This window comes from the organism of the source record quoted next, unplaced genomic scaffold (assembly GCF_019419815.1).
Source record: "Pyrus x bretschneideri cultivar Hongxiangsu unplaced genomic scaffold, Pyrus_bretschneideri_v1 Contig20, whole genome shotgun sequence".
NCBI lineage: Eukaryota > Viridiplantae > Streptophyta > Magnoliopsida > Rosales > Rosaceae > Pyrus > Pyrus x bretschneideri.
In genome coordinates this window covers 1327395-1354419 of record NW_025999502.1, presented here as the reverse complement: position 1 = coordinate 1354419, position 27025 = coordinate 1327395, and the positions used below count along the sequence as shown (strand labels likewise).

At 37.0% G+C, this 27025-nt stretch overlaps 2 protein-coding genes and 1 non-coding gene across 3 annotated transcripts; 2 read left to right on the top strand and 1 right to left on the bottom strand.

Annotated features, from left to right (window-relative positions):
• Nucleotides 1–1371: 1371 nt before the first annotated feature.
• On the bottom strand, nucleotides 1372–5263 carry LOC103966535 (putative pentatricopeptide repeat-containing protein At1g17630). The gene is given in 3 exon segments (XM_009379707.3): nucleotides 1372–2001; nucleotides 2003–3827; nucleotides 5135–5263. Coding segments are annotated over 2 exon segments (2154 nt in total). The 5' UTR covers nucleotides 3602–3827; nucleotides 5135–5263; the 3' UTR covers nucleotides 1372–1446.
• Nucleotides 5264–13314: 8051 nt separating this feature from the next.
• LOC103966544 (ethylene-responsive transcription factor TINY-like) lies at nucleotides 13315–14420 on the top strand. The gene has a single exon (XM_009379718.3). It carries the CDS (start codon nucleotides 13423–13425, stop codon nucleotides 14146–14148), a length of 726 nt encoding a protein of 241 aa, XP_009377993.2. The 5' UTR covers nucleotides 13315–13422; the 3' UTR covers nucleotides 14149–14420.
• An 11592-nt stretch (nucleotides 14421–26012) lies between these two features.
• Nucleotides 26013–26085, top strand: TRNAR-UCU. The gene has a single exon. It is a non-coding gene; the product is annotated as a tRNA-Arg (tRNA).
• The last annotated feature ends 940 nt before the right edge of the window (nucleotides 26086–27025 follow it).

The window sequence follows — 27025 nt, the reverse complement described above, 5'->3', positions numbered from 1 at the left end:
AAAACGTGGAGAGCACTCTACCAATATTCTTTTTGGATATATTTTTGTTTTAGGTGAACTACGGATTTAGTCTCTAAATTGTCATCTGAGCGAAAATTAAGTTCTTGAATTTATTTTTTTATTGAAAAAATAATAATCCTTAACAACAAAAATCTACCAATTACATCCCTAATATTAGATTCAAAGCTATTTTATTCAATTTTCCGTCAATTTAAGTCACATGACTCGCATGTAATACACTTTGGAAGCTAGGTTGTTGTTTTCCTAAGTTTAAGGACATTTTTTTTTTCCTAAGAAACAGTGTATGGAGTTAACTTTGGATGGTACATTAGACATTAAATTCGCAATCCATATGCAACTTTAAGCGCTTATAGGCGATAAAATAACGGTATTACCCTCTATAATGTGTCATATGACTTAAGTTGACGAAAAATTGAATAAAATAATAGTTTTGAATATAATAGTAGGATGAAATTATCAGCGTTTAATGAATTTTGGGATTGATTTTACCCAAAAAAATATAATTTAGGAACCTTATTTTCACTGGAGTGATAATTCAGAGAGCAAATCGATAGTTCATCCTATTTTTTTTTAATTTCTTACATAATGTATGCATGGCGCTTCAAAGTTCAAACAAACAGAGGAATTAACGACTGTTTTGATTAAACAAAAACAAAAGAGTCATATTTTTGCAGACACATCTTGTATATAATTTATATATATGTTGTTTGATTAATGTCTATTAAATTTCGCTACTCCAATATAAGTATATGATTAACAATTCTAACTAGCAGTTTGACAAAAATAATTATAAGATCGATGTACAATTTGTGCGCTACTTGTCCTGACATTTAGCAACTCGTAAATATGATCAACTATATATGGCCAACCTGCTCGTACAAGCTGGTTTGCTATATGCTTCGGATTATGAGGTTTTAATTTAGTTTGGTCATTTTATGTAAGCATTAGGTGAACAAACTCACAAACACAATTTATTCTCTTATATAAATGGGGTGATCCGTGGCACAACTCCTTTTACACAGTTTTTGACACGATTTTGTGAAGGCCTCTTTGCAATGTATTTTAACAAAGCGCTATTCTTCTTCATTTGTAAGTGAATTCTTCTTCACTTGTAAGTGAGAGGTTTTAGGTCTAATTCTCGCCAAAGGACAAAATTGAACCACATTATTACTAGTACATTGTAAGGCTTAGCCCACTCCTCCGTCCCCTTACTTTACTGTAGATAATATCGTTTGTTCAACCAAAAAAAAGAACAAAAAAATTCTTGGGTGCCAAGAAAATATTAATCCAAAGAAAAAGGTACCAATCAATTAAACCAAAGTCAAAACTAGTATTATAGTGCACAAGAACTAGTAGTTAATAAACAGTTTTCACATATATTGACCAAGAATAACACAATTCAATTTATCATTTGGAAAAATATGTTTACATTTGTAGCCTGTTCTGTTGAATCCCTCTTTCATTGTGTAAATAACCCTCACTCTCCATTTGAAGCGCCAAGTCTTGAAGGATACCATGAATCAACTCCAACCCTGCTTGCATAGTCTCCCCTGCCGAGAACATAAAAACCTTATTCTTCACCTCGATCCAACTCTGGCCCCGGATTTTCTTCAAACCCTTTGTCTTTGCTGAGATCCTCACCTTCGCCGACTCCTCCCATCTCCCGCTAGCAGCATACATGTTTGACAGCAGCATGTAGCTCCCGGTCATGTCAGAGTTCATGCTGAAAATGTCGGTGGCAGTTTCTTCAGCAATGTATCTATTCTTGTGCATCCTACAAGAATTAAGAAGAGCACCCAAAACACAAGCATTGGGTTCCATTGGCATGTTTTTCACAATCTTGCTTCCTTCTAGCAACAACCCAGCACGGCCGAGAAGATCAACCATGCACGCATAGTGCTCCATCTGGGGTTCTATACCATAGACGCTAATCATCTGATCATAAAGACGACAACCCTCCGTGACTAGCCCGCCATGGCTAGCAAGCGGAAAGAACAGAAACAAATGTTACTTTGTCTGGCTTTAATCCCGAGTCAAGCATCTGATAAAAAACTCTTAGAGCATTCTCACCAAGTCCATGCATCCCGTATCCAGCAATCATAGTGTTCCACGTTATCAAGTCCTTACTGTCAATACTCTCAAATACTAGATGCCCTTCCTTAAAACTTCCACACTTCGTGTACATGTTAACCAAGCCATTTCTAACCAAAATACTACCATCTATCAAAGCCCTAACCACATGACAATGAATTTCTCTACCAAGGTTCAATGCTGGTAGTTCGGCACAAACAGACAAAACACTGGATATGGTGACAGAATTGCCAATTATTCCTGCATTCTGCATCCGCCGAAAAAGTTCTAGAGACTCCTCTCCTTGTCCCTGGGAAGAAAGCCCTCCAATAACAGCACTCCAACTTATGATATTAGGTCTCATTAATGGGTGTTCATTCAGCCGAGAAAATATTGCAAAGGCCTCATCGCACAAACCACATTCAGCATAGGCTGAGATCAAAGCATTCCAACTGACCAGGTTCTTGCTTTTCATTCCCAAAAATGATTCGTGAGCATTTTCTACATCACCACACTTTCCGTACATACATATAAGGGCATTTTCCACAAACAAGTAATCTTGGAAACCACCCCTTATAACATATCCATGAATCATCTTACCCTTGTCAACCACAGCCAGATTAGCACATACAGATAACACCACAGAAAGCGATTCAGCTGTAGTTTCAATTCCTACCGCCCTCATTCTACCAAACAACTCCAAGGTTTCTTCATGGCGGCCACAACGAGCATGACTTGACAATAATGACGTCCAAGTCACAGGGTTTGGCACAAACCCTTCTAACTTCATCCTCCTAAACATCTCAGTAGCACCATCACAGTCATAATTAAAGGCATAGCTAGAGACCATAGTATTCCACGAAACATAATTTCTCACACCCATTCTATTAAACAACTGGCGAGCACAATCCATCCGACCAATTTTCCCATACATTCCCAACAAGTCGTTGATAACATGAAGATGATACTGAAAACCCATATGTATAACATGACCATGCACACTCCTGGATAACTTAAGCCTAGATATAAATGCACAGGACCTAATAACCAAAGGAAATGTAAACCCATCTCCCCAAACACCCAGTTTACGCATTTTGCCATATAGTTGGATTGCTTCTTCATAAAACCCATGAGAGACATAAGCTCTAAGGACTGAATTCCACAAGAGCACATTTGATGTACCTTCAACTGTGGTGGTGTCAAAAACTTTCTTTGCATCCAACACGAGGCCAAGACGTGCATAAACAGCTATGAGCCGGGCTGCCAAGAATGCTGACTGACAGGTGCCCGTAGTAACAATTTGGGAATGAACTTGTTTGCACTGTTCAGGTCCAGCACATTGTCGAAGAAGGTGTTCAAAGAAGTCAAGAAATTCATTGTCGGTAGTGCAGGATGGGTGTGATATGATTTGGGTCTGATGAACCTGGCGGTGTTTAGAGAGCAAATGGTTGAGAATTTGTGGGAAATAGAGATGGTAGTGATGGAGATGCTGAGGCGACGCATGAAGCATGAAGAAGAAGTTGAGATTTTGTAAGATGCTGAGACTGATGCTTCTACTTCTTCATCATCTTCATCTAATTTTTGATCATCTTCTACATCCCGTAATGTAACCAGGACCGAATCTGGATGGGAAATCTTTGAGTCCTTAGATGATACTGTGTTAAAGGATCTCCTTGATTTTGACAACTCAATTTTTTTCCTTAGTGAGAATACAGAACAGCAACTTTATTATGATCCTGCAAATTAACAAGAGAAAACCAATATTAAACCAGCCACAAATTTAAACACCCACAAGAAGATCTTTTCTGGGCACCAGTGAAAATTTTACAAACAACAGTGCAAAAGCAGGCACACACCAGTTTATATTTTTAAAATTCAATCGACAATGGACAATAATTCAAGTTTCAAACCGAACTTCAGCTTGCTGGACCCAATAAATAGCTTGAAGGTCTTACAATTCAACGCGAAATGCAGAGAGAAAGAATACCAAGTAATTTAAAGAATCGAAGATAACGATAAAATTCTTTAAAAATCATAGAAACACAACACAAATGACCTCATTACTTTTAAACAAATTTAGCACAAGTATTAACTCTTTTTCAGTCCCAATTCAACCTTCTAGAAGGCCAGGAAATATTTATATTTATCTGTCTCCTATCTTTTGTATATCTAATTAACAAAGCAAAATTGATGAATATTTGAGCAAACGTAAGGGAATGACCTCAATACCAACCTCTCTTTTACGGTCCCCAAAACAGCAGAATCATTGGTACAAAAATATACCTAAAAACTAAGAACTTCATCGTCTGCTCTGCTATATTATTTTCCATTTCCAATATGACAAGAAATACATGTTCCTTGAAAACTGTATTCAACTATACTACAGCACATTCACAGACAAAGGAAGCATATATGATAACTTTCATTAGGAAAATTGTTTTCTTTCCTTCCCTGACATACACCTGAAGCACGGGATACATTACTAGACCAGTGTAAAACATTCACGCAATAACATTCATTAGGGATATTGTTTCAAACACACACATACACAACTTGTACTATAGAACCCAGGATTAAACATTTTGAATTTGTTTAAGCATTCACCAACTCACTAGACAGCAATCATGTATCCAATCCAATCATGTGTACAAAACGAGCCCGAAGTGTGTACAGAAATGGTAACAGAAATCATTTTACAATCGTTAAAGGGAAACCGATATAAGGTTAATCTGTGGGACTCCTGTAATATAGTTGCTTCTGTGATGTTACACAGCAAAGACAAACAATTAGCGGCCGCTTGATAACCGTTCCGCTTCTCAAAGACAAAAATAAGAATTGAGAACACATCAACCAAAAGAACGCAAAAATACAGAAATTAAAATACAAAAACTGAATCATTTAAAGAAATTAGCGAGCATGGACTGACTGTGATAGCAACCACTTAGCAATTTGGAATTTCGAAAAACTGAATCCATTGAATAAAGTTAAGAAATTTAGAAAATATAAAGCTTTAGTAAAAATTAATTAATTTCAGCTTACCAACCAGATTGGATTGGGGGGTTCACCCTTGCCGTTTGGTTGCCGTGAAAACGCAGGAAAATAACACTACAGAGAAGAAGGGAACAGGGGGAAGAAAAAGGATTAGGGATAAAACGGTGCGCGTTCGGTTTCCTTTTGCCGTTTTTTCAACAAGTCTTAATAAAACACACTTGTACCGTTCTCTTTTAACGTTAAAGACATTTTAACTCTAAAAAGTCACTATTTACTTACCGTATATTTTTATCATTTTGATTAAAACTCAAAGTTTTCAAACCATTTTCATTAATTTTCTTGTTTTTTTTTTCTTTGTTTTTTTACCTCTCACATCAGTACTTTTTATTCCTTTATCTCTTTCCTTTTGCCCCAAATTGAAATTTATGCAAATGATAACCATTTCTAGAATTTGCTTTTCGAACCCACCCATACATTTGATCACAATCATTGGACTACAAATAAAAATTAAAAAAAAATTAAAAATGTTTGATATATGACGGTTCGATCAACCAATGGTCATATTATTTGGACTGTTGATCATCCAAAGGGTTTTTGGCTCTATTCAAGAGTGGCCTACAAGCCTAACCGCATTGGCCTCGCCATGCTCCCCTCTAGCATGTGGTGTGCGTCCCGCGAGTGAATGTGTTGTGTTTGGGGTCAAGCCCGCAAGCTCACGCATATTGGCGGACCCAAGTGAATTAAGCCAGGCCTAATTCTTTGGTGGAATCTGGCCTAAAATGGCTTGGGTGGGCTTAAAGAAGTAAATTTAAGTTTTAAACCAAGGATGCCGCTTAATACTACGATCTAGTAATATTTCTCTTTACTTGTTAGTGAGAGGTCTTATGTTCGATTCTCGTCAAAAGTGAATTTGAACCACATTATTGTTGGTCTATTGTGAGACTAAGCCCACTCCCTCCCTCTTAATGTATATAATATCGTTTGTTCAAAAAAAAAAATAGATTTAAGCCAAGGGTTGGACATAGGTTAACGTGAGGGTGAGCGATCGCTTTTATAGGACAAGGGTTCTCCTCCCCTTTTACATATTTCATGGGCTAAATGGTGACCCAATCTATGTTAGAACAAGTTCTCTCTCTCGTACCTGCCAGTTAGCTTAACAGGTTATGATTGGACTTCCGTTAGTTGAGCGCATTTTTATTTACCATCTTAAAGTAATGTTAATGTTTGTCACTCTATTAATTATGGTTAGATAATTTAAATTTTGAGATTTGTGTATTAGATAAATTAAATCAAAATTATCCAACAACAATAAAAAATTGATAACCATCACTATCACTTTAAAATAGTAAGCATAAATATTTCCCCGTTAATTATGTTGCGTATATATACGTACACTGGATTTTTTAGAAAAGTTACATGAGTACTTGTCTCATGGGCTAACTTGCTGTACTCAGCAGAGGCAATGCTTGGCCCACTACTCAACCATGCTTAAACTAAACTAGTGATTTCTATTAATTTTTTTTAGGGTTAATGACAAAAAACTACCTTAAGTTTGGGTCAAATGACACTTTCATACCTCATCTTTTAAAATTGACAATGTCATACCTCATCTTACGAATTTGTGTCAATGTTATACCTTCCGTTAGCTTGGCCGTTTATTTCTCAGTTAAATGCTGACGTGGCTTGATCTGGGACCCATTTTTATTAAAAAATTAATAAAAAAATTATTAAAAACAAAAAAAATCATTTAATATTATTTAAATATTAAAATAATAATAAAAAATTATTTAAAAAAACCATTTTTTTTTTCTTCCCTCTTCTTCTTCTTCCCTCTTCTTTTCCCTCTTCTTCTTCTTCTTCGTCTTCTGCAGGGGACGAACTGGATTTTTTTTTTTTCTTCTCTCTTCTTCTTCTTCCCTCTTCTTCTTCTTCTTCTTCTGCAGGGGAACGAACTAGGATTTTTTTTTTTTCTTCTCTCTTCTTCTTCTTCCCTCTTCTTCTTCTTCTGCAGGGGAAGGGAACGAACTGGGTTTTTTTTTTTTTTTTCTTCTTCTTCTTCTCTCTTCTTCTTCTTCCCTCTTCTTCCTCTTCTTCTTCTTCTTCTTCTTCTTCTTCTGCACGGGACAAACTAGTTTTTTTTTTTCTTCTTCTTCTCTCTTCTTCTTCTTCCCTCTTCTTCCCTCTTCTTCTTCTTCTTCTTCTTCTTCTTCTTCTTCTTCTTCTGCACGGGGACAAACTGGTTTTCTTTTTTTTTTTTTTTTTCTCTTCTTCTTCTCTCTCTTCTTCTTCCCTCTTCTTCCCTCTTCTTCTTCTTCTTCTTCTTCTTCTTCTTCTTTTGCATTGGGACAAACTGGGTTTTTTTTTTTTTTTTTTCTTTTTCTTCTCTCTTCTTCTTCTTCTTCTTCTTCTTCTTCTTCTTCTTCTTCTGCACGGGGACAAACTGGGGTTTTTTTTTTTTTCCTTCTTCTTCTCTCTTCTTCTTCTTCCCTCTTCTTCCCTCTTCTTCTTCTTCTTCTTCTTCTTCTTCTTCTCTGCACGGGGACAAACTGGGTTTTTTTTTTTTCTTTTTTTTTTTCTTCTCTCTTCTTCTTCTTCTTCTGCGGGTTAGGTTGGGGGGGGGGGGGGATTGGGTGGGAGGGGACGGTTTGCTGGTGTTTTTTTTTTTTTTTTTTTTTGTTTCCCTTCTCTCTTCTTCTTCTTCTGGGTTTCCCATTGGTTTTTTTTTTTTTTTTTTTTTTTTTTTTTTTGGTGTTTCCTTCTTCTTCCTCCTCCTTTCTAGGTTGCAGGGGTTGAGTTTGTGGTGGGAGGAGGGGGGATGAACTGGGTTTGGTTTGGTTTGGGGTTTTTTTTTTTTTTTTCTCTCTTCTTCTTCTTCTTCTTCTTTCTCCTTCTTCTTTTCTGGGTTGCTGGGTTGCAGGAAGATGATGGGGAAGAGAGAGGGGGGAGATGCACGAAAGGAGAGGGGAGAGGGAAGATAGATGATGACTAATGTTTTTTATTTTTTTTATGTACTTTTTTATTATTATTTTAATATTTAAATAATATTAAATGATTTTTTTTGTTTTTAATAATTTTTTTATTAATTTTTTAATAAAAATGGGTCTCGGATCAAGCCACGTCAGCATTTAACTGAGAAATAAACGGCCAAATTAACGGAAGGTATACCATTGACACAAATTCATAAGATGAGGTATGACATTGTCAATTTTAAAAGATAAGGTATGAAAGTGTCATTTGACCCATACTTGAGGTAGTTTTTTGTAATTAACCCCTTTTTTTAGGAATTGTCATTGACACTCTAAAAATCTTATTATACACTTCAAACTTTCTATATTTGAAAAAAAAAAATACACTTGTGAGGAATGTGGAATAAGATTTTTGAAGTGTCAATAACACTTCCTAATTTTTTTTAGTAGAGCTATGTAGTTGATAATGGGAGAGCAATCTGTTAGAGTTGAACTCGTAGCACAATAGGTATACATAATTGTTTTTTATCACTGTTGTCGAGCACATGTATGAGAATATCCGATCTAACAAACGTTGAGAAAATTGGCATTAAATTCAAATGGTTTTTTTTCTTTTCTTTTTCTTCTTTGGTCGGAAAGAGAACTTTAAAAATCCCAGTGGCTTTGCATATTTCTCTTTTTAATTACTTATTTTGTATGCATATTTCTATATATCCAATTGCTATAGTTAGTTGGCACGTCCGGTGCACTTGCGAATTTAAAAAACTTGTGTAGGAATGTAAGAATAACCTAGAGATGAACGTTAAGTGTATTGACCAATTCAAACTTTGCCCATTTGCCAACAAATATTTAATTTTTACGACTAAAATGACCTAAAAGTTCCCTTTCGAAACAACTAATGTGGCACGAATCTCCTTGGTGGAGTGATATCTTCAAACATGCTATGAAAACTAAAGCCAATTAAAGACGACTGACTCTAATGGAAAACAATTTTCTAGTTTCTAAGAGTGTACCACGTGAAAAAGAATTAGGGATCTCTTAGTTTAATGTGATATTACAGTTATGGACGACTGACTCTAATGGAAAACAATTTGTTTTCCATCAAATTAATAATCAACTGTGTGTTATACTATTGGTTTATCATCCACCAACCTTGTCTAAAGGCAAACACATGTTAAGTCATCTGGCTCACGTCAATGTATACCACTGGCCTTTCTTTACTGACCGTCTGCATAGAATAAGTTCTAAAAGACACTAGGGACTAGTTGGGCAGCAAGTTTGAGCTTAGGCGGACTAGTTGGATTGAAGTAAATTTATTATATAGTGTATCAATAAGTGTCTATTTATACTTTAGAAAACTCATAATTGTATTGTGATACATACATTGCATAATAAATTGACATATATATTATAAAATATTAAAACATATTGAAAACATGGGGAACAAGCATATAATGAGTGTTTATCCAAGTATTCAACAAGTCTATTACATTTTATTGAAAAAGTAAAATGCAAAATAAAAGTTATCGATTTTCTATCTAAGTGGGAGTTGCGACTGAGGCGGGTGCCTAGACGGGTTCAAGTGGGCTAGGCGGACGCTTAAGCGGGTCTAGGCGTCTTTTCTTAATTTTCAAACGCCTAAGGACTAATTGAGGCAGTGGTCTAGGCGCTAGGCGGAGATTTTTAGAACGGTAGCATAGAAACATGTTATTGATAAGCAGAAAGGGATTCTCTCAAGATCCCTTCCACCTAATCCTCCTCATCAAATAATCTGGGCCCTTGAAATTTAATCCAACGGCTGAAGTTATTCTAACTTTTAAAGTGGACCCCTGTATTTATCCGTTGAATCAAATTTTAAGGGCCCATATTATTTGATAAGGAGAATTAGGTGGAAGAGATCCGAAGAGGATCACTTTCCATAATCTTCCTAACACGTCAGTATACATGTCAACTTGCAATCTACGCTTGTAGGTGTGCAGAATTGTCCTCATACATGTAAAGAGCACTATGTTGTAGGTGTGTAGGAGTGTTCTCATGCGTAAAATATGTCAAAAATAGATATGGAAGTTGAAACAAATTTATAAAACCAAAAGGGAAGAAAGAGGAGTTGGGGAGTGCAAAGAAAAAAGGAGTGAGACAAAAAGGAGAGCGATCGTGATATAGTTGAGGCAGTCGATCAATATACAGTGATCATCAATGTATATAATTACAACACATTGATCTCAATTTCAAATTATATAGCGCATCTAGGCACATAAGAAATGTAATGAATATATCCCTTTGCAACTTGCTAACGTCAACGGAATTTACAAGTTTGTCAAGTCATCATTCATCATAATGCAAAGGCTTTTTAGTTAAAATGGTCCCTGAGATTTGTATAACTCTTCACTTTGGTCCCTGAGATTTCAAATCAATAGAACTGGTCCCTGAGATTGTCCACCATCCATCATTTTGGTCATTCCGTTAAAAACTCCGTTAAGTGTCCTAGAGCTTTTGGTCGGAAGTTTAGGGCAATTTTCAAAACTTCGTAACTCAATCGTTTCTTAACCAAATTCGACCCATGATATATCAAAATGAAGATAGGAAAGTGTAGAATAAGATTATACCTATTTGTAAACCCAATGGTTGTCGAAGATGGTCAAAGAATAGCCTCAAAGTTGACTGGTCTGAGGGAAAACTAGAAAACTCACTGGAAACTGGGTAAACTTTAAATGTTCATAACTTCTTCAATACTCAATGAAATCAAGTGATTCAAAAACAAAAATCATACTTATCAACGAGACGAAGATAATGGTACATTTTTGAATGGCTAACTCACCGTGGTTTGGCCGAAAAACGGCTCGAAAGTGGCTATCATGGTCTCAAGTTAGCCACTTTCGAACAGTTTTCCAGCCAAACCAATATGATTTAGCCGTTGAAAAAGGGAAGCTATGAAAGTTTAAAGTTTATCCAGTTCCCGGTGAGTTTTCCAATTTTCCAGTTTTCCTTTGGACCAGTTAATTTTGAGGCTATTTTCCTACCATCTCCAGCAACCATTGGGCTTCCAAATAGGTATAATCTTATTCTACACTTTCCTATCTTCATTTTGATATTTATGGGTTGAATTTGGTTAAGAAACGATTGAGTTACGAAGTTTTGAAAACTGCCTAAACTTCCGGCCAATAGCTCTGGGACACTTAATGGAGTTTTTAACAGAAATACCAAAATGATGGATGGTGGACAACATCAGGGACCACTTCTATTGATTTGAAATTTCAGGGACCAAAGTGAGGAGTTATGCAAATCTTAGGGTCCATTTTGGCTAAAAAGCCTAATGCAAATGCGATATGTCTATTTTTTTTTTTACAAGTAATGTTAGTAAGACTAAAATTTGTAAAATAAATGAAATGTCACAAATAAAAAAAATAAGCACGTTAATCAACACTTAACTAATAATACAATTATCCACATCATTTAGGTTACAAAAATTAATTTAAAATTTTAATCTCCCTAACATTACTCTTTACATATATAACATGTTATGGCCGCAACGAGAGAAGGAAGAGAGGTGAGAATAGTAGGCATTAGTGTTATTTTTTTTTTAATGACTTTCCCCAAAGGAAAATCAATTAATATTATTTTTTTTTCAAACAAATGATATTATCTACAATAAGTGATGAGTGAGTGTGTTAAATCTCACAATAGATTAGCCACAATAATATGATTTAAATTTATTTTTGATAAAAATTGAACTTAAGATCTTTCATTTACAAATTAAGAATACTGCTCCTAGACTCTAATACTGAGTGACAATTATTATTATTATTTTTTTTTAAACCTACACAAATTCCAAGCTTTAAACATGGACCTTTTAAATGTAAGTACTGATTAATTTAATCTAAATGTAGCAATTAAAGGAACCTGCCTAACACAAAAATATAGGAAGAAAAGATGTGGTCAATAAGGTGTTGTTATGTGCTCATAAGGTGTTGTCATGTACTTTTATTATACGGTCAGAAATCATTTTAAAATTTAAAATTTAAAATTAAATATAAATAGTATCTAACGAAAATTAACCGCACGATATACGATAAACCATCACGATTGCGGAATTCTTAGGATTCCCAAAAAAGAATCTGACAAGGATTCTTTTCCTAATTAATTGCGCCAGTCCTTTTCCTAATTAATCTATCAAAGTGGGAATGGGATTTGAAACAAGGAGAATGATTCTCTCCCCTTCTAATCTCTCTCCCCTTCGCTCATCTTACATTTGAATGGTTACGGTTTAATTACGTCAACATCTTATATTGAGACAAAGCAACGGACAAAAGGAATGGACCTTAAATGGACAAAAGAAAGGAGAGACGTGGAATTAGGTTTGCAGAATAATTCAATTTTGAAAGTTGCACTCTCTCTCTCTCATTCTCATACCCTCTTTACTGTTTTCCCTTTTTAACTTAAAAAAATAAAAGGAAAGAGTTCCTCATCCCACCGATTAATTAATTTAGGCTCTTAAAATTTGATTCAATGACTAAATGTACTATAACATTTTAAGGGACCCTCTGCTTATAGCCATTTTATCAAATTTTAAGGGTCCAGATTAATTGATAGATGGACTTTGGGAGGATTCTCGTCTGATTCTCTTTGTGAGGATCCTGTAGATCCTTTAATCATATCATTTTATCGTATATCGTGCGATTGAAAATTATTTTAAACTATATTATTTAAAATTGAACACAAATAGGGTCTGACAAAAACTGACTGCACGATGTACAATGAATATACAAGATTAAAAGATCAACAGGATCCTCAAAAAAAGGATCCAGCAAGAATCCTATCTCATAAAATTGTAGTGTTTTTTATACTTCGACAGTTTCATGCGCTTGTGTAAAAAAAAAAAAAAGGAAAAAAAAATCTTTTTGTGTTTGTATGTATGAATAACTCGCTTTTCTATATATTTTCATACAAGGAGACTTCATGTAAATTGTTAGTAAAGTAAATTAACAAAGGTAAAAGCCATTTATCACTACGGTTTAGTAATATTCATTTTCACTGGTAAGTGAGACGTCTTAGGTTCGATTCTGATCAAAGACGAATTTAAACCATATTATTACTAGTCTATTGTGTGGTTTAACCTATTCTCCTATCCCTTAATATAAATAATATCGTTTGTTTAAAATAACGGTAAGCTAAGGGTGAATGCAAGGGAGCGTGTACCCCATTTCATATCCAATTCCCTACACCCTCATCTCTCTCTCTCTCTCTCTCTCTCTCTCTCTCTTAATTTTTTTTTATATATAGTTGCATATTGGCTCCCACATCAATAACATATACACTGTGCTACATTTTATTTGCTCCACAATTGTTAGCTGGGGTAGGTCTCAATCTGTCAGCAATGGCACCAGAACCAAACATTTCAGAAGCTGAAAGCACCAGCAACTCACCCTCATGCTCGTCTGGTTTGTTGCATACTCGCCCGAATTCAACCTCCAACACGCCCAACACCATAACCAAGAAGCCCAGCTCAGAGCAGCAGCAGCAGCAGCAACTAATACTCAAAAGAAAGAGACATGATGATAGCAACGTCAACAGCAGCAAACACCCAGTTTACAGAGGAGTTCGTATGCGCAACTGGGGAAAATGGGTGTCTGAAATTCGCGAGCCGCGCAAGAAGTCAAGAATCTGGCTTGGCACATTCTCAACTCCTGAGATGGCAGCCCGTGCGCATGACGTAGCCGCCCTCAGCATTAAGGGCAGCTCCGCCATTCTGAACTTTCCAGAACTGACCGAGTTGTTGCCACGGCCAGCGTCCCTTAAACCTCAAGATGTCCAGGCTGCCGCGACCAAAGCAGCAGCCATGGTTCATTTAAATTCTACAACATCATCATCATCGTCCTCCTCCTCTTCCTTGTTGTTGTCGCAGTCCGAGGGTTCGGATTCTGAGGAGCTAGGGGAGATTGTGGAGTTACCCAATATCGAGGGCAGTTTCGAGTCGCCCGAGTCGAGGAACGAGTTCATACTGGTTAACGACTCATTGGATGCGTGGGTATATCCATCACTGGGTGTCGAGGGAGTTGAGTTAAACTTGTGGGGATTTTTCTCATCAGATATTAGCAGCTGAGAGAACTTAATACTCCCAGCAACTTTGGAGGTAATGTGGGTTGTTCGAATGACTTAATTGGTGTTCGCAGTTTTATTTTTATTTTTATTTTTAACTTTTTCATCTCTAGAAAATTGCTGATTTTATATGGTCCTATATAATTCATTGTGCAAGTTGTTTGCCTGCTTTTGCCAAGTGGTCACAACTGTCATTGTAATATAATCCATACAATTTGGTGATATATCATTAATTATTTAGTATACGTCTTGGTTTTTCTTCCAAGATATATAATTTGGATGATCTGTATATAATTTACATTCCATGCTCCGAAAGATCTTCAAACATATATGGCATATTCTTTCACAGTGACCAGGGACCCCGGCTTACACATAAATGGTTTTTTTTTTTTTTAACAAAAGTATTTATATGTACTAAAGGAGTTAGCTAAGCCTCACAATAGGCTAGCAATATTGTGGCTCAAATTTTCTTTTGACGAGAGTTGAAATTAAGGCATCTCACTTACAAATAAAGAGAAACACCACTAGATTGTAGTACTAAGTGACTACATATCATTGGTATTAGCTGCACTGCAAGCAATCATTACCATAATGCATGATAATTATCATTAATCTCCAATGTCTCCTCTTTATCTTATTCAACTTTAGAAGTTCGCATTACTATTCGTTACTTTGTTTTTTCTTCTGGCCTTCAATTGTGGACTAAGATGTAATGACTCTTATGTATTGGCCAAATTGGAAAATTCTTCCGTTGGAAGGTCTAGAATTATGTTGTCATCACATAGGGATTTGAATCCCATCCATATCTAAATTGTAGAGATTTTATGAAGCTCACATCCTAACCATTCATTATACATTGTGTGGTTAGAATTCATTTAAAATTTTTATTTAAAATTAAGCATAAATAGTATCTAAAAAAAATTTGATCGTATGATATATAATAAATGATAAATTGTGAGGATTTCTAAAATTCTTACAAAGAAGATCGGAAGAAAATCTTCATCCATCATATAGTGTTAGACAAACAAAGTTAGGTTGGAATCCTTGTGTAAAAATGCATGAAATAAACATGTTGAAATAATGGTAGGCTAGTCAATTTTCTTGTTCAAAGTTAGGCAAGTTAGGCAAGTTAGGCAAGTTAGGCAAGTTAGGCAAAATTAGGTTTATGTTCTTTTTCTTTCCTATATATATGTTTCATCTTGTAATTGTTCAATCAAGCAAATATACATCAAAATTCTACATGGTATACAGAGCAGGTTTATAAACCTAGCCCTAATTTTTTTTTTTTTCGGCAGCTTTCTCTGCCGTTCCCATGGCTGACTCTTCTTCTTCCGATGGTGTTTTTTCCCTTCATCATTCCGACCACCCGAATCTTGTCCTTGTATCCAAGAAGTTGAATGGTGATAACTACACATCCTGGGCCCGTGGCATGCAGCTTTCCTTGAGTGCCAAGAATAAACTTGGTTTCATCACTGGCGATATCCAAGAACCTTCTTCCTCCGACGATCCTGATGCTCACGCGGCTTGGCGTCGTTGCAATGACATGATTCTCTCTTGGCTTCTGCATTCCTTGGAACCTGACCTTCAAGAATCTGTACTTTTTTCCACCTCTGTCCAAGCTGTATGGGATGATCTTCGCGAACGCTTCTCTCAGAGTAATGCTCCACGCATCTTCCAACTCAACCGGGAACTTGCTACAATTTCTCAAGGTTCTTCTTCTATCTCCGCCTATTTTACTCGCCTGAAAGCTCTCTGGGATGAGCTTGCTTCTTATAATGATGGCTGCACGTGCTCTTGCAACGCCAAGCATGACCGTCAACAACTCATGCAATTTTTAATGGGCCTCAACGAATCCTTTGCTGCTGTTCGTGACCAGATTCTTTTAATGCATCCCCTCCCTACTGTTCGTCAGGCCTGTTCATCGGTGTCTCAAGCTGAAAAACAACGCTCCCTGGGCGTCCTCCGCTCTGTCGATCAACCTGCTGCCATGGCTGTTCGTGGCCCATCCCGTCCCTCCTCTGCTCGTCCTCCCCTCCACTGCACCTACTGCAATTTTGATTATCATACCCGAGATACCTGCCATAAACTTCATGGCTATCCCGTTGGCCATCCCCTCCATGGCCAACCGTGGCGACCACCGCGCCGTGCCACTGCTTCCAGTTCTTCCCGCAGCCATGCACCTTCCAGTCCTCCCCAGCAACCACGGTTTTCTGCTTCCCGGCCCCATAATTTCACCCAGGCCCATCACGTGCAAGGCACCCAGGCCCCCGCCTCCTCTTCTACTCCAGCGACCCACCAAGTGCACGGGACCCAGCCTACTTTACATGACTTGCAGCTTGCCATGCCTGACCTCTCTGCCGAGCAGCACTCCCGTGTTCTAGCTGCTCTACGTGACACCACCACCCCTCCTCAGGCCAATGCCGTGCTCACTACTGATTTTGCCCAAGGTTTGTTACCTATCACCTCTCGTCATGGTCAATGGATTCTTGACAGTGGTGCTACGGATCATATTACTTCTTCCGCTTCATGTTTGGTTAATCGTTCTCCTTCACATTTGCCGCCTGTTTCTTTGCCTAGTGGTGCTTCCGCTCCCATTACTTTTACCGGCACTCTTCCTTTAAATTCCTCAGTTACTTTGAAGGATGTTTTATGTGTCCCTAATTTCCGAGTGGACCTTTTATCGGTTGGTAAACTTACAAATGGATTATCGTGTTCCATAACCTTCTTTCCTTCTTGGTGTGTTTTGCAGGACTTGGTTTCGAAGGCGATGATTGGTGTGGGTAAGCGACGTGGCGATCTGTATTACCTTGTGGCCCTTACCTCTTCTCTCCCCACCCGTCAACCTCTCTGCAACATCATTACCATCCCCTCCTCCCTCTGGCATAGGCGTCTTGGTCATCCCTCCTCCACTCGTTTGCAAGCTTTAGCATCTAGCTCTCTTAATTGCACTTTTGATTCTAGTCATATTTGTGATGTTTGTCCGTTGGCAAAACAAACTCGTCAACCTTTTCCTTTGAGTTCAATTTCATCAACTTTCCCTTTTGCTTTAATTCATTGTGATATTTGGGGCCCGAATCGTCAATCTTCTCTTTCTGGTGCTAATTATTTCTTAACCATTGTGGATGATTTTTCTCGCTTTACGTGGGTCTTCCTCATGAAACATAAATCCGACACTCAACAATTAATTAAGGATTTTTTTGCTTATGTCACTACCCAATTCCGCACTACCATCCAATGCATTCGTACTGACAATGGTGGTGAATTTTTATCTCTTCGTAGTTTTTTCTCTGATCATGGGGTGCTTTTACAAACTTCTTGTGTTTATACCCCCCAACAAAATGGCGTTGTTGAAAGAAAACATCGTCATCTTCTTGAAACCGCTCGCGCCCTTCGTTTTCAATCCCATCTTCCTATCAAGTTTTGGGGGGAATGTGTTCTTACCGCTACTTATCTCATCAATCGTCTCCCTACCCGTCTTCTCCATCATAAATCCCCATTTGAGGTTCTCTTTTCGAAAACCCCATCTTATGACCACTTCCGCGTCTTTGGTTGTCTGGCATATGCCACCTCTGTCACTCCAACCACCAAATTTTCCCCTCGGGCTCATCGTTGCATTTTTCTCGGTTATCCTCATGGACAAAAGGCCTATACCCTTTACGATCTCGACAATCACCGCATTTTCACTAGTCGAGACGTCATCTTTCACGAAAGTACTTTCCCTTATGCCGTTTCTCACCCTCCTATCCCATCCTCTTCGCCTACCCTACCCATCCCACCCCCTCTGGACTTTACATATAACTCACCCCTTCCTGCCCCGACGCCTCACCCTCCTCCACCTTCCTCCCCTTCCACGCCTCCCATAGATTCCCTTGCTGCCCCATTACCCGTTCCTCCCCATGCCCCTACCCTCTCGGCATCCCCTCCTTCCCCCCCCGCTACTTCCTTACCTTTCACCCTTTTACCCACGGACATCCCTACCCCCTCACTACCTACCAATCCTCCCCTTCCCCGCACCTCTTCCCGTACCCATAAACCTCCATCCTATTTAAAAGACTACGTTTGCTCGCAGGTGATTCTGCCATCCCACCCATCTTCGACTTCGCAACCCGGTTCTACACAAGGTACACGATATCCACTTTGTAATTTTCTCTCTTATCACCGTTACTCTCCCAGACATTTTTCTTACATTAACTCTGTCAGTCGGACTGTGGAGCCTTCCTCCTTTGCCGAGGCTGCCACTGACCCCAATTGGCAACGTGCTATGACTGAGGAGCTTCAAGCTTTACATGCTAATGGTACTTGGACTTTAACTTCCTTGCCCCCTGGCAAAATTCCCATTGGTTGTAAGTGGGTGTACAAACTCAAGCACAAATCCGACGGCTCTATTGACCGCTACAAAGCTCGTTTGGTTGCTAAAGGCTTCACTCAGGCTGAAGGTATTGATTATCATGATACTTTTTCTCCTACTGCTAAGATGATTACGGTGCGTTGTCTTCTTGCTCTTGCTGCTAGTCAGTCTTGGTCTCTTCATCAGCTTGATGTTAATAATGCTTTCTTACATGGTGACTTACATGAAGAAATCTATATGTCTCCTCCTCCTGGTCTTCGGCGACAGGGGGAGAATCTTGTGTGTCGCCTTCACAAGTCACTTTATGGTCTTAAGCAGGCTTCTCGCCAATGGTTTGCCAAATTCACTAGTGCCATCATTTCTGCCGGTTTTCAACAATCCAAAGCTGACTATTCATTGTTCACTAAAAAGTCTGGTATTTCTTTCACAGCTTTGCTCATTTATGTGGATGATATTGTGATTACAGGCAATGATGCTAGTGCCATTAATTCTCTGAAGTCTTTTCTCCGTGATCATTTTCGGATAAAAGACCTTGGTGATTTAAAATATTTTTTGGGTATTGAGGTTTCTCGTTCCAAACAAGGGATTTATATTTCTCAACGCAAGTATGCATTAGAGATTCTCAAGGACTATGGTTTTTTGGGAGCACGACCCATTGCTTTTCCTATGGATGACACAAAATTATCTGATAAAGGAGAACTTCTCAAGGATCCTGAAAAGTATCGACGATTAGTAGGTCGGTTAATATATCTCACTATCACTCGGCCGGATATCACTTATTCTGTGCATGTTTTAAGCCGTTTTATGCACGAGCCAAGGATATCTCATATGGATGCTGCGCTTCGTATTGTTCGTTATTTGAAGGCTACTCCAGGTCAAGGTTTATTATTTCGTTCTGACAACCAGACCAAGTTAACTGCGTTTTGTGATTCTGATTGGGCAGGTTGCCCTATCACTCGCCGTTCGACTACTGGGTATTGTGTATTCTTGGGCGGTTCTTTGATATCTTGGCGGACGAAACGACAGAAAACCGTTTCGCTCTCTTCAGCAGAGGCGGAATATAGGGCCATGACAGGTGCTTGTTGCGAGATAGTTTGGCTTCGTTTTTTGTTGAAGGATTTGAACATTCCTTTGGATGGTCCTTCCATTTTATTTTGTGATAATCAAGCAGCGTTACATATAGCTGCCAATCCTGTTTTTCATGAACGAACTCGTCACATTGAGATGGATTGTCATTTTATACGAGATAAGATTGTAGATGGCACAATAGAGACCAAGCATGTGGGTACGGCACAACAGTTGGCAGACTTGTTTACCAAACCTCTTGGGAAAGAAAAGTTTTCGGGTATGTTACGCAAGTTGGGAGTTCTTGACATCCACTCTCCAACTTGAGGGGGAGTGTTAGACAAACAAAGTTAGGTTGGAATCCTTGTGTAAAAATGCATGAAATAAACATGTTGAAATAATGGTAGGCTAGTCAATTTTCTTGTTCAAAGTTAGGCAAGTTAGGCAAGTTAGGCAAGTTAGGCAAGTTAGGCAAAATTAGGTTTATGTTCTTTTTCTTTCCTATATATATGTTTCATCTTGTAATTGTTCAATCAAGCAAATATACATCAAAATTCTACATATAGGACTACAAATGTACAGTTGGAAATTGCAATGATTCGAAGTGACTTCTTCCGTATATCCTAGGACAAGCATGCCATAAAAGAAATTTGAATATGGTGCAACATTTTTCTGTGTGGGGACACAAGATATGTGGCAAATTTGAATATTGGATGACAACTGGAAAGAATTTTCCAGGAGACCAAATAGGAAATCGGAATGGTAATGGCCAGTCAAAAGACCGGGAGCACAACTCTAGAAAACTAGGGGATAGACAAAACTCTATACAACGAACGGGGGAGAGATGCCGGGAGTAAAACTCCTTATTTCTAAAAAGCTAAGAGAAGAAAAGAAAAAGATCCTGGGGTTTACCGGGGCCGGCAACACCCCGGAATCAAAGACGAAGGTTCTCTTTTAGTGTGGTTGTTGGCGGAGAGTGTTCTAGATAGAGAGACGGGAGAGGTTGAGTTGTTTTAGTCTCACCAAGCATGTAAAGCTACATACACCATTCTCTGTACATAGACCATGAGTTTTCCTTTTTTGTAGGATTAGAATAGCGCTAGTAAATTTGTAATTATATTCAACTAAGATGTAAGTAAATGACTAAAAGAAAGTAGGATTCTCATATAAAATTGGTGAAAAAAAGTTGGATGATTTTAGATTTTTTTTTTTTAACAAACGATATTATCTATACTAAGGAAGAGGAGATGTGCTTAGCCTCACAATGAGCTAGCAATAATATGGCTCAAATTTTCCTTTGTCGAGAATCAAACCTAAGACCTCCACTTACAAGTGAAGAGAAATACCACCAGATCGTAATACTAAGTGACAAAATTTAAAATGAGTTTAAGGTGGATTAATAGTCATCAAGCTGACAAAACTTTGTTAGGGACTGAGCACGAACCCACAATATTTTTTTCCTTTTTTTTTTTCTATTTAGAGGAGGAAAATAATATATGTCTCAATCAATAGTCAGTTGATTAGTATTCCACTTTGATTTATGCAACTTATTGTTTAACATCTATATAAGAATATGACCTTAAAACTTTTTTAGCCCTAGCTAGGTTCTTGTTTAATTAGTGACTACCTTTGTTGTCTTTTGAAGAAATTAGTTGTCAAACTAATGTAATTCAACCCTGAACACTGAAAAAGATGCAAATTAAACATGAGTTTATCAAAAGGGTGACAATGGTCAAATAAAATAGAGTGAAACTTACATGTCATATCACAGGTTGAGTAACATGTATCATCTAATTAAAATTTAGTTATTATGTGTTGTAGATTTTTACCTAAACTTAAAATATTTTAATTAGATTGTATCGATGACGTGACACACGAAAAACTCTCACCTACATTTTTTCTTGTAATCTAGACAACTAGCCACTTACTAATTAGTGTTTTAGACATTTAGTAAAAGCAATTTTTAAGCTCCAATCCCGTTTGCGTACTTTAACCTAGAAGAAGATACAAATAACCTGTAGTCGGTGGTTGAAGTTAGACACATCGATCTGTCTGTTTCAAAGTTTACTTTTGGGAAACAGCCAGTTATTAACGGATAATTGAGGTGCGAAAAAGATGTTTTCGTCGGGGACAATAGAAAATAACACAGTTTCTGTGTACTCAACTGCGATATTTTTGGTTACATAATCAAGCAGCGGGACCAGTGACACAACTCACCCAAGTCTTTCATTAATATATAACAAGGACTCGTTACTTTGTCAATTCTAATTGCAAGTTGCAATAATTCTCAATAGTATAATTACCATAAAGTCGATGGTTTATTATTATTTTGTCTCTATATTTAGAATAATTAAGGTTAAATTTTTAATCAATAAGAAAAAGGTTAATTTTTTTAAGGGATTTTCATTCCATCTTTGAGAATAACCTCTTCCTTCTCCTTGAATCTTATTTTCCATCTTTCTGTCATTTATGCTTTAGCTACTTACATAGGTTAACATGATCAAACATGTTGTTCTTCTTATTTTGGCTGATTTAGCGTTTGTTGTTGACGTGCATTAGATGTCCTTTCTTGACCATAATAAAAAGTTGTCCTATTATCTAACTTTAAATTTGCGTATATGACTAAGGCCATGACAAAACTTTTATATTATTACAAATTTAACTTATTTGTATGCTTGCTTTTATTTATTTTATTATTAATGGAGAAAATAAATACTTCTACTTCAATATACAAAACATTTAATGGCTTTCCCGACGATTATGCCAGGGAGTTTTTGCTGCGATAGGTCAAATTTCACAGGTGAATGGCTTTCCCGACGACTATGCCAGCGAATTTCTGCTGCGATAGGTCAAATTTCACCCGGTGAAGATCAATTTTTGTCAGGAAAGATGTTGCCAGCCAAGCCTAGCCATCAAAGATCTTTCCCGACGGCTATTGTAAATTTTTTCTGCATAAATCTTGCATGACGAACCTAAGACTGCAAAATAGTAACGCCAGTTAGGAATATAGAGGCAAAAAGGATTATGTTGAGTGGCCCGAAGTCTCAACTCTTGTTCAGTTCTGTTGAATTAGTCCGAAACTCTAGATTCTAGCAAATAGAAATTGCTCACGATAGACTTTTGTGTTTGTAACTTAGGGTTACAATGTTATTGCCTGAAATCCAGATAGGCAATAGGAGAATTACTTTATTAAATTCATGAATTGATACTTGGTCTTATTGATTGGCTAACATAGTTAAATTATGCATCTTTGAGTCATTGAATCGATTAATTGTTGTGGTTGTGAAGCTATGTTGGAAAACATTGTGATTTATGTGAATGACAAACCTGGTTGTGAAATGGTTGCTTTAAGTAGTTTGGAATCTTGTGATTCTAGAATTCTATGCTTTTCTACTAAAAAGTACTATGATAAATGTCGGAGTCTAGTGAAGGATGAACGACAAATGGCTTGATCCTGTCTGAGGGTACATAGGCAGACTAACATAGGATTAGATGCAACCATGACATTAAAAAAAAAAGTTTACTATGTTATTGAGCCATTGAGTTTTTATTTTTTTATTTTTTTTTTAACATGATTTGCAAGTGAGGCAAGATCGATAAACACATACCTTTAGTGTCACGTGTCGATCCTGAACGTATTCGAATATTGAGGTGTGAAACCATTAATTCATCTCCTATAGAAAGAAATCAAACAAGTTTTGGCAAGTCATTTTATCTCAAAAAAAAAAAAAAAAAAAAGCTCTAAAACCGAAAGATCTTCGAAATTGTAATTCTACGAGCAATAAACCCAATTTACAGATTATTCAGTAAATCAAGCCTCCCTCGATTTCATTTATTTCCTCCAAATCGCATCGAAACATACTCCCAAGTTCAATCGATCAGGAAATTCATATGTATTATGATGATAAATTCAGTCCTTAATCATCATCAACAACATGAAAATAAGTCCAACAAAGCCCCATAATTTACTAAATGCACAGATTAAGCATAAACAGTCAAATCTAACAAACTATCCAAAAAGCATAGAGCATTGAGTAATTATTAAATAAGAGTAGATGTAGGATGTATTACGATAAATTTTAAATGTTAACAAACTACACATGATTTGTTCATATTTTAATGAAGTTCAATTTCACAAATAATGAATGAGGGCTTTTACAATAATAAATGAAATATTTAGAAATACTTTTAAAATAATTAAAAGCACTTTCAGGCTCATGAGAAAATAAGGAGAACTTAAATTCCTCCAGCCCCTTGGTATTCATACTCATTCCCAAGATAAACAAAAAAACAAATGTTATATACCTACCTACCTACTTTCCCCAATGTTAACAAAATGGGAAATAAATTTTGCATATCCCTTTCCCCTAAGTAAAGATATGGGAAATCATTTCTCATGAATTCATTTTCTCGTATCAAACGCAACCTACAAACGCTTTTGGTTGGTAGAAAAAGTAAAAAGCACTTTCAGTGCTTTATGAAAATAAAAATGCTATTCCTACACTCATCTTTGTCTCTCACACATCCTTATTTTATTTTTATCATTGATCTGCTTCAATTTATTTAATTAGACGATCGAAAATTGAAAGAGATGTGCAATAAGTTAGAATAGGTGTGTGGATAACACTACCTTGAAAAGACACTCATTGTTGTATGCTTCTTTCAAGAAATACTTCAAATATTTTCAAGAAATACTTGCATTTTTATTAAAATTTTCAATGTGTTTATAATGAAAACGGTTCCAAACGAGACCAAAGACCTTTAGCAACCTATTATGAAAAAAAAACAGGTTGTTCAATTTGATTATATCAACACATCAACATATTGTGTTGTGCGAACTATTATAAAAATTCCTGCCTAGGCATCCGCTTAGATGACGACTCTCACTTAGACAAAAAATAGATAAATTTCGTTTTGCATTTATTTTTTTTCAATAAATTGTAACAGACTTGTTGAATACTTAGATGAACATATATTATATACTTGTTCATCATATTTTCATTATGTTCCAATACTATATAATCTATATGTTATTCTACTTTCTTGTTTATGTATTCCAATAAAATTATATATTTTATAAGTATAAGTAGACACTTATCTATACCATATATAATAAATTTATTTAAATCCGTCTAGTCCACCTAGCCACCTAAGCTCTAGGTCCTAATCTGTTGCGTGACTAGTCACTAACATCTTTCAGAACTTTAGTTTTACGGTACAACAATTTGAATTATAACATTACTAATTTTGGATTATTTTAATTTATACTAATTTTGGATTATTTTAATTTATAAAGCATGCCGATAGCTAGTGCATTTGGTAGGTGATGGGAAAAAGTTGATGGTATACCAATTGAAATATGTGGGGTTAACTTATACAAGAGCTCGTGCCGGTATTTAGGGCAATATTCTACTACTGAAGCTACAACAAGGCCTTACTATTTCTTTTCCAAATACCCTACTACCAAATGTTTACCTTTTCTTTGTTTTTGTTGGATAGACCAAATTTAGATCACTTGATGAGAATCTTATCAATCCTTAGAATAATGGGGCTCCAAATGAATGAACCCAACCAACTGTGATGCCTGATGGCCACATAAGTAGCAATATTATTGGTTGCTGGACCCCTTCGTCCTCCACTGAATTTCCTCTTTGGATAATGGAGAGATTCATAGAATCCTAATCACATCATTATGTACTCACTAGTCAACCACATTTAGCTCTTTCATAATACAAGACTTTGTCCCACTGGTACTCCCAGTATTGTTCTAAAAATTCCCGTCTAGCGCCACTTAGGTCGCATCTAGGTGTTAGGCAGTTGGCCACAGCTCCAATTAAAGCTTAGGCGTTTGAAAATTAAGAAATGACACATAGACCTGCTGAGGCACCCGCCTAGACCGCTTAGGCACCCACCTAACCCGTTTAGACTTGCTTAGGCATCCACTTAGGTTGCGACTTACTTAAACAGAAAATAGATAACTTTCATTTTGTACTTTTTTTTTTAATAAATTGTAGGAGACTTACTGAATAGTTAAATGAACACACATTATATGCTTGTTTCCCATGTTTTCATTATGTTTCAATACTTCATAATATATATGTCATTCTATTTTGTAGTTTATGATGAAATTATATATAGAGTCTTTGTCTTTTATTTTAGTAGTTAGAGTCTTTCTCATTGATTTGAGATTTACTTTGTCTTTTTGTCTTTTATTTTATTAGTTAGAGTCTTTCTCTTTATATTCTCTTCTTCTTAGTGTAAATTAGTATAAAATAGTGATTTTACTGGTAAAAAGGAAATTAACATTTGCACTCAAAAACTCTAATTATGCACTCATCACGCAATCATTTTTTTTTAGTGGCAATAATAGTTAAAAAAAAAAATTCTGCGTTTAGTTTTAGATAAACAAATAAACTTTTGTATAAATAAATAATTTAGACAACATCTGTCAACAAGCGCCCATGGCCTAATGGATAAGGCGCTTGACTTCTAATCAAGCGATTGTGGGTTCGAGTCCCACTGGGCGTGCACCCTTTTGTTTTCTAAATTTTTTTATGCTTCATCATTTCACAGTTCACTTTCTCCCTCTCCCTGCGTGTACAACACACTACGTGTCTTGCGAACTACAGTTCACTGCCATAAGACCGGCCGCCTTTCCGTCTTCCACTCGGTTCCGCTGCTGCTCCGGCCAACACGTACTCACGACCCCGTCGGTGGCATTGCCTTCATACCACATGTATATCATTTTTCTATAAAGGTGGGGCTCACATATGTTGGTGGAGACTAATTTTATTGGAAAAGTGGTACAAATATGGTATAAAAAGCGTAATAAGTGTAACATTACTCCGATCTGACTCATTATGTGACTATATAATTCAATGGCGTAGCCACACCAAAGGCTACGACAGGCTGTAGACAAGGACAGATCCACATAGGGACCTGGGAGGTCTTAGGACCCGTCGGCGATCCTAAATCTCTGCTAGAAATTTTTCGGGGACCCCTCGTACTCAAGCATAAGGTCTGTGCAGGTTGCATGTTGTAGTGGTTGTCTTCTTCTCGGAGAAGATGACCGCACACTGAGAAGAAACAAAATAGGGACCTTTCCAGCCTCTCTCCTCCTGGCTTCTACCATGGTCTCATCCATCGGTGCCAACCACTTCTCCTCCAACCTTTCTCTGTCGTTTGGCGGGGCAGTACATAAGCCCAAATTTCCCCAAATTATTTCAACCACCTTAGTAATTTTTCTTATGGGTGAAATTTCCTACATAAAGTTAGTAAGATGGATATGATCTGTCATGGGTTGGTGAAATTTGGGGGTGGATCTGCCATGGATTCGGGAGAATGGGAGGGAGGCGGTTGGTGGAGGTATAGCAGCTGTGTTGTTAGTGAGAGAGAATGTGAATGTTTGGAAACTAGTAAAAGAGAAAAATAGTGTGTTTGGTTAGAAAGATAGTGGGAGTTTGGGGAG